General features: G+C 42.1%; 1 protein-coding gene across 1 annotated transcript in view; it reads right to left on the bottom strand.

Moving 5' to 3' along the window:
• Window positions 1–7697, bottom strand: part of LOC139900287 (zinc finger BED domain-containing protein RICESLEEPER 2-like) — a 119374-nt gene extending 111677 nt beyond the window's left edge. Inside the window, exon 1 of the mRNA XM_071883074.1 lies at window positions 7497–7697. Within this exon, the coding sequence (XP_071739175.1) occupies window positions 7497–7697 (201 nt within the window). The remainder of the gene's footprint in view (window positions 1–7496) is intronic.
• Window positions 7698–9132: the final 1435 nt, after the last annotated feature.

Raw genomic sequence — 9132 nt, forward strand, 5'->3', positions numbered from 1 at the left:
CAGCAAGTCTATAACATCAAGACAGCAAGTCTAACAGGCGAAGCAACAACGTCTAAGCACCTGAGAAATACATGCTTAAAAGGTCAACACGAATGTTGGTGAGCTATAGTTTGTTTGTAATCAACAATATAATGTAGACTACGAGATTTCGTATTCAAAACAGTATGAAAAGTATATGCTTATCCGTGGGCACCCGGTAACTAACTTAACGTAATATTACCCCCTAAAAGTACACTTGACGAGTGCGTCCATTTACGAAGTATTAAACACCCGTTGAATGCTAGCGCGACTAGCCCGAGTGGGGATGTCAAACCCTATGGATCCATATCTAAGATTTGCATTCACCGGTTTATAAACCAATAATTAAACGTTACCGTGCTAAGGGAAATCTTTGTGCCGTTATGTCACCCACACATATATAAAGTTTAAGTACTCGTGTCTAGTATGTAAATCATAAAAAAGCGCATGTATTCTCAGTCCCAAAAATAGTAAAGTAAAAAGGGAAGCTATAACTCACAGTGAATGTGCGGTAAAAGTCGATATGAAAAGTATGCAAGTAGTAAGTCGGTCTGAAAGGTCGTCAACCTAAGTCAAAGGTCACTAAGTCAGTATATTATCCCCAAAAGTTTAAAAGTGAATAAATTAAGTCTTAAGTATCATCATCATCATCATCATCATTCGTAAAAGCTAAAGTAAGTTTTCAACAAGAATAGAGATCGAAACAAAAAACTGACTTCGCACAGTTTCTACGACATCTATACAAAACGAAAAGACGTGTGGTCAGTAGCCAAGGTTCCGTATGTGAGTCCTCTAACCGCTGTCCAATTTTCAGATCCTAACTCGATGTCGTTTGACTGTGGCGACAGTTCAAGCGCGAGTAGGTCAGAATTTTCAGCACGTTGTTACAAAGGCTAAGCAAGAATACAACTCACTTAAGAGTTTTAGAAGGATGATGAACCAAGGTTACATCATGTTCTTAGTCTTAACACAAATACAAGTTCTATCTACAACTAAAGCTACAAACTTTCATTCAATCAAACAAATAAGAATATAAATTTGATCAAACAAAGTAATGGAACCCTAAGCTAGAGAGCTTGGATCCTTTTAACAAAAGTTATGAGATTTCAAAGATAGAAAGCTTGAATCTTTTATGTTCTTGAAGATATTCAAAGCAAAAGGCTAGATCTTCAAGTTCCATGAAGATCATAAACACAACTTTTTATCTTTTAACAAAATAAAAGAGATCATAAGTTAGAAAACTTTGATCCAACAAAAGTAATGAAGATTCAAAGATAGAAAGCTTGAATCTTGAATGTTCTTGAAGATCCTTAAAGCATGAAGCTAGATCTTCAAGTTTCATGAAGATCATAAACACAAGTTTTGATCTTTTAACAAAAATAAAGTGATCTTAAGCTATAAAGCTTAGATCCATCAAAGTTATGAAGATTCAAAGCTAGAAAGCTTGAATCTTTAATGTTCTTGAAGGATTCAAATCAAAGTTTGAATCTACAAGATATAACAAGATCAAAAAGCTAACAAGCTTGATCTTATAAAGATGATGATGATGTCGTGATTTAGAGAAGAAGAAGAAGAAGAAGAAGAAGAAGAAGAAGAAGAAGAAGAAGAAGAAGAAGAAGAAGAAGAAGAAGAAGAAGAAGAAGAAGAAGAAGAAGAAGAAGAAGAAGAAGAAAATTTAAAACTTACAATTTTTAGAGTGAGAAAGACTATAGAGAGAATTAGAGAGTAAGTGTGTGTAAAATGAGAATGAGATCAAGTGTAAAATGTATGAGAATAGCTTGGTATTTATAGTGGGTATTAGTGATGGTGGCCGTAGGTTTTGATAGGGGACAAGGGGGACAACTTTTTGCTTTTTAGATGGTGGTGGTCTAAAGGTGGTGCTTATTGTTGAGATCCCATGCAACATGCGTGGTAATGGTTAACAAAAATGCTAGTATGTTGGCTCTTATAAATGGGTTTTTGTCCTACATCTTAATGGGTCATAATCTATTTAAAATTGGGCTAATTAAATGGTCCATTAGCTAGAGTAGTGTGGGCTAAAGTCCAACAAGGTAGAAAGTCCAACAAGACTAACTAGTAAGCATAAGTAAATTACTAAGCGTAATTAAGCAACCAAAAACCCAAGTAATTGTTATTAGAAAATAACAATTAGTATTACGTAGTCATAATATTTCGATTATGACAAAAGTTAAACGTGTACTAAAACATATAGCTCATTCTAAACGTCCAGTGACACTAACGGTAAAAGCATTCGGGGATCAAGTTAAGTAACTAAGTATTTCATGGCACGTTGTATGGTATTAACGAAAGTAATTAACATGAAATAAGATCCCAGAATATAAACCAACACAGTGCGCACAAATACGCAGTTTCGTGAAAGTAATAAGCACAAAAGTAAGTCAAAAAAGTCGGGTCGTTACATTACCCACATGTTAATGAAAATTTCGTCCCGACATTTTAAGCTGAGGTAGACGGTAGAGTTGTGAAGAGGTGAGGATATTTCTGCTTCATTTGATCCTCTCACTCCCAAGTGAACTCGGGTCCTCGTTTAGCATTCCAACGGACTCGAACAATTGGAATCTTGTTGCGTTTCAAGGTTTTGACCTCATGGTCCATAATTTCAACAGGTTCTTCCACGAAGTGGAGTTTGTCATCAATCGTAAGCTCCTCAAGAGGTATGATAAGTTCTGGTTCAGCATGACATTTTTTCAGATTCGACACGTGGAAATTGGGATGAACTGCACTCAACTGAGATGGAAGATCCAAACGGTAAGCAACGGGTCCAATACGCTCCAAGATTTCGTAAGGACCAATATATCGCGGATTTAGCTTCCCACACTTTCCGAAATGGATTACACCTTTCCAAGGTGCGACTTTCAACATCACTCGGTCACCTACTTAAAATTCGCGATCTTTACGTTTAAGGTCGGCATAGCTCTTTTGACGGTCACGGGCGGTCTTGATCCTTGCTTGAATTTGAACAATCTTCTCGGTTGTTTCAAGGACGAGTTCGGGTCCGGTGAGTTGCTTTTCACCTACTTCAGCCTAACAGATAGGAGAACGGCACTTGCGGCCATATAAAGCTTCGAAAGGTGCGGCCTTAATGCTCACGTGATAACTATTGTTGTAAGAAAATTTGGCCAGCGACAAATGCTTCTCCCAAGCTTTCTCGAAATCAATAACACAAGCTCGTAACATGTCCTCCAAGGTTTGAATCGTGCGTTCGCTTTGTCATTGGGTTTGCGGGTGATACGCGATACTCATATCTAAACGTGTTCCCAAAGCTTCCTGTAAAGAACGCCAAAATCTAGAAGTGAAACGGGTATCTAGATCTGAAATAATAGATAAGGGTACACCGTGATGAGATACGATTTCCTTTATGTATAGCTGCGCGAGTATCTCCATTGTATCGGTTTCCTTCATGGCTAGGAAGTGAGCAGATTTGGTAAGACGGTCAATAATAACCCAGATGGTATCATAACCGCCTACCGTTTTCGGTAGCTTCGTGATGAAGTCCATCGTTATTCCCTCCCACTTCCATTGCGGAATCTCGGGTTGCTGAAGTAACCCGGATGGCCTCTGATGTTCGGCCTTGATCTTAGAACAAGTTAAACACTTTCCAACATACATAGCAACATCCCTTTTGAGGTTTGGCCACCAATATTGAATCTTGAGGTCGTGGTACATCTTACCACCTCCTGGATGAATCGAATACCTTGACTTGTGGGCTTCGTTGAGAATAAGGCTTCGTAAGTCCCCATAACTAGGCACCCAAATTCTTCCAGCAAAATATCGGAGTCCAGTCTCCTTAACCTCTAATCGAGAGACGAGAATGTTCAAGTGCTCTTGAGCAATATTCTCCTCCTTGAGAGCCTCCTCTTGGGCAACACGGATTTGGCCATTGAGATTTGTGTGGATGGTGATGTTTAGAGCTCGGACACGAAGGGGTACCATTCCTTCCTTTCGGCTCAAGGTGTCAGCTACGACATTTGTCTTGCCAGGATGGTAACGGAGTTCACAATCATAGTCGTTCAACGTCTTTATCCATCGACGCTGTCTCATATTCAGTTGTTTCTAATCAAAGATGTGTTGGAGGCTTCTGTGGTCGGTGAAGGTAGTGCTCTTGGTTCCATACAGATAATGTTTCCACAGTTTAAGTGCAAATACAACGGCTCCAAGCTCGAGATCGTGAGTCGTGTAGTTTCGCTCGTGAATCTTCAGTTGTCTGGAGGCGTAAGCAATAACCTTCTTCCGTTGCATCAACACATACCCAAAACCATGTCGGGAGGCATCGCAATACACAACGAAGTCATCACTGCCTTCGGGAAGGGATAATATAGGTGCGGTGGTTAAGTTCTACTTCAGAGTTTGGATTGCCGACTCTTGCTCGGTTGCCCAAACGAACTTATTCCCCTTGTGAGTTAACGCGGTCAAAGGACACGCAATCAAAGAGAAACCTTCGATGAATCTACGATAGTAACCGGCGAGGCCTAAAAATTGACGGATATGAGTAGGAGTGGTGGGAGTTTCCCACTTACTGATGGCTTCGATCTTTGCGGGATCGACTTTGATACCCTGATCGCTTACGATATGACTGAGAAATTGGACTTCCTTCAACCAAAATTCACACTTGGAGAATTTGGCATATAGTTGCTCTTATCTCAAGAGTTCAAGCACGATTCGAAGATGTTGCTCATGTTCTTCTTCGCTTTTGGAATAGACGAGGATATCATCTATGAAGACGATAACGAATTTGTCCGGGTACGGCTTGCATACGCGATTCATGAGATCCATAAACATGGCAGGTGTGTTAGTTAACCCGAATGGCATCACCAGAAACTCATAGTGACCATAACGAGTTCGGAATGCAGTCTTCAGCACATCGCTCTCCTTCACCCTCAACTGGTGATAACCTGATCGTAAATCAATCTTAGAGTAGACGCTGGATCCTTGCAGCTGATCGAAAAGATCGTCAATTCTGAGAAGGGGATACCGATTCTTGATCGTCAACTTGTTTAGTTTACGATAATCGATACACATGCAGAAAGATCCGTCCTTCTTCTTCACAAACAAAACAGGTGCGCCCCAAGGCGATGAACTCGGTCGGATAAATCCACGGTCTAGCGGTTCCTGCAGTTGACTCTGCAACTCTTGCAGTTCGGAAGGTGCAAGTCGATAAGGTGCGCGAGCTACATGTGCAGCTCCTGGCACTAGATCGATCTGGAACTCCACTGATCTCGGCGGCGGTAATCCTGGAAATTCTTCTGAAAAGAAGTTGGGAAATTCGTTCACGATTCGCACTTCATCCACGCTTTTCCCCTCAGTTTCTAACTTCTTCACATGCGTCAAAACAGTAAAACGACCATTTTTCATGACCTTTTGTGCCTTCAAGCAACTAATAAGGTTCAACTTCGAGCTTCATCTCTCCCCATAAACAATTAATGGCTCACCATCTTCGCATGGTATACGAAGAATCTTCTCTCCACATATAACTTCTGCTCTTACTTTGGATAACCAGTCCATACCGACTATCACATCAAAACTCCCCAACTTAATGGGTATCAAATAAATCTCAAAATCCACACCAGCTAAGTTTATTATACCTCCTCGGCCAATTTGGTCAACTTTATCAAGCTTTCCATTGGCTACCTCAACAAGAATACTCTCCTCCAATGGAACTAACGACCAATCTATCTTAGACAAAAGTGTCTACATACATAACTCCTATCGACACCAGTATTAAACAAGACAGAAGCTAATAGTTTATTGATAGTAAATGTACCTGTAACTAAGTCAGGATCCTCGCCGGCATCTCTGGCGTTTATGTTGAAAACTTTTCCATGTGCTGGCCCGCCATCCTTCTTCTTGTTGGGACATTCATTCCTGAAGTGGTGCTGCTGACCGCACTCATAGCACTTCCTTGGTCTAATTGGGTTTGTCCTCACAACTGGGGTGGTGCTCTTACAATCTCTGCCGATGTGTCCAATTTTTTTACACTTCTCACACACCATGTTGCAGTGTCCAATGTGATGCTTGTAGCATCTCTTACACTGCGGAAGGGTACCTTTGTAGTTAGGGTTAGGGTGAGGGTTCCTCCAGTCTTTGTTTCCCTTAAAGTTCTCATACCTCTTAACTGGGTTCTGATCAAAACCTTTACCCTTGTTTCCATCCGACTTACGTTTCCCATTACTAGATCCCGATTCTGATTTCACCTTCTCTGGTTCTTGGCGGGTAATTTGATTCATCAGGGTGTGCGCCATGCGCATAGCTTCCGGGACATTTGCTGGTTTCGAAAAAGTGACATTTCCCTGAATGTCCTTGGAAAGTCCCCACAGATACCTCTCCATCCGTTTGTACTCCGGAGTAGCCATTGTGGGGCACATCAAAGCTAACTCCAAGTACCTTCGGTTATAGCCATCTAGGTCAGTTCCTACAACTTTCTGTTCCCAAAATTCCGCTTCCATTTTCTGAATTTCAGTTCTGGGGCAGTATTCCTCGATCATAGCCCTTTTAAACTCCTCCCATGGTGTAGCGTAAGCTTCATCAATTCCTTGCGCCTGGGCGAGCGTGTTCCACCAAGTCAAAGCGCCATCCGATAGAGTGCAGGATGTGAACTTAGTCTTATTCCCTTCGGAGCAGTTACTCACACGGAACACAGATTCCAACTTTTCAAACCACCTCGTCAATCCAACTGGCCCTTCTGTTCTGCTGAAATTGTGGGGCTTGCAACTCTGAAATTCCTTGAAAGTGCACCCATTCTGAATGTTCTAGTTAGCCAGTGGAGCTTGGGGGTTGGCATTCGCCATAGCTGCGGCTACTAGAGTGGCAATCATCTCCTCAATCTGTGCTGCTGTGGGCATTTCCCTTGGACCTCTTCCGTTATCCATCGATCTTCCAAATAAAATTTTTGACATAAGTCAAAATCCACTGATCATCAACCAACAACATCATAGCATAGGGTAAACAACATGGAAACAACACAGTACACGATAACTAAGCATGGAAAACTAGTAGCAGGTAGCACAAAAACCAGCATGTAATAACTTAAAGTAAACGCCGTACAATAATTCAAACAGCAGTAATTCCATTCATAAACAGCATGAGGTTCATACAATACATAAATGAAAAATAGGAAACTACTAACGGGATACATAAAGAAATCTAATACAACAGTCCTAGGGTGAGGGCGAGTAAATGATGTCCATCAGGTGGGTCATCTGGTCCTCGAGCTCAGTTACTCGAGCACGGAGGGCATGCACTTCTCTCGTCAGTTCCTCGACGGTGGGAGATGCTGGTGGGGCAGGTGGTGCAGGTGGCGCCGGTGGTACAGATGGTCCAGATGTAGCACTAGAAGTAGATGGCACTGAACGGGCGACCTTACGCACAAATGGATCGGCAGGATACGGTACAACCCACTTACGGGCTGTGACCCTAACCAACTGTCCATGTGCATTCACGAACGGCTTACCTCCATTAACCCCTGGAATAACAGTACCATCGTAGCGATATCGCTTCTTCGGCAGTGTAGAGGGTAGCGGTACAGGCTCCTCCTCGGAATCCTCGTCAGAATCCTCCTTGAGATCCTCCTCACTGGTGTCATCGGATGACGAACCGTCTGAATCGTCCGAAGGTATTGCAGGTACATCACGGGTGGGAGAAAGCGTCTGGCCGGTGGTCATAAGTCGATATCTTCCAGGTGTAATCGGTACGACACATCCGTCAGCGGTGCATCTAACCCAATGTTCACGCTCGTTATGGGAGGGACTGTCCCCGTCTCCCCCAGGAATCACAGTACCACCGGAATGGTGCTGTGGCCCCGGGAGTCTAGGGCTGGGTGGAGCTGGAATCTCCTCGGGATCCTCGTCTCCATCTGAGATGTCCATTAGGTCAAGCGCGTGTCTACTATCTTCTGAAGACGAATTGCCAGAGTCGTCGGAGGGTAGCGGTGAGTCAGCAACAATAGTAGGCGAGGTAGCCGACGTATCTGAGTCACTCTCGAAGTCAAAGGTCATGGGCGGCATGTCCGACATCTGAACAAGGAAAAATAACTTTTTTCCATGTCAGTAAGACATATAGCAAGCACGTAATCAGGCACTACAGCAGCCTAGCAGTACATAACATGGCAATAGTAATAGTATCAAACAAAAGTACCATGCAATCAAAGGCAGATAGTAGCATGCAGTAGCGAGAATATAGCAGTAGCATACAGCAAGTTCACATAGCAGTAAAAGTAAGCAGTGGCATGCAGTAGTAGTAAGCAGTAACATGCAGTAATATAATACAGTAGCATGCGGCAGTTCCGCGGAAACAAGTAAACAAGCAAGTTGTAGATTAGTCCTATTAGCGAATCCTACTTGGCTCGGTTAAGACTCACTAATGCAACCTAATTCCCTACAACCAATGCTCTAATACCAAATGTGACGCCCCGTACAAAACCATCATGTATGAATTGTTAACAACAGGTCCATTACACGGTATAATACTACATGCTGTTTTAAAACGAGTTTTGCATTCATGAAAAGATAACTTCAAATGTTTTACAAAAGATAACGTGACACAAAGGTCGTAACAAGCCATTATTCAAAATAACATAAGTTGCGAATGTAAAATAAAAGTTCCATGATTGAGACATCTTTAGGTAATGCAGCGGGAGTCTAACACAACGAGTCTGTAACAGCAAGTCTATAACACCAAGACAGCAAGTCTAACAGCGAAAGTAACAACGTCTAAGCACCTCAGAAATACACGCTTAAAAGGTCAACACGAATGTTGGTGAGCTATAGTTTGTTTGTAATCAGCAATGTAATGTAGACTACGAGATTTCGTATTCAAAATAGTATGAAAAGTATATGCTTATCCGTGGGCACCCGGTAACTAACTTAACGTAATATTACCCCCTAAAAGTACACTTGGCGAGTGCGTCCATTTACGAAGTATTAAACACCCATTGAATGCTTGCGCGACTATCCCGAGTGGGGATGTCAAACCCTATGGATCCATATCTAAAATTCGCGTTCACCGGTTCATAAACCAATGATTAAACGTTACCGTGCTAAGGGGAATCTGTAACGACCCGGATTTTTCCGCTAATATATTGACAATTAATATTTACAT

This window comes from Rutidosis leptorrhynchoides, chromosome 3 (genome assembly GCF_046630445.1).
Source record: "Rutidosis leptorrhynchoides isolate AG116_Rl617_1_P2 chromosome 3, CSIRO_AGI_Rlap_v1, whole genome shotgun sequence".
In the NCBI taxonomy this organism is placed as follows: domain Eukaryota; kingdom Viridiplantae; phylum Streptophyta; class Magnoliopsida; order Asterales; family Asteraceae; genus Rutidosis; species Rutidosis leptorrhynchoides.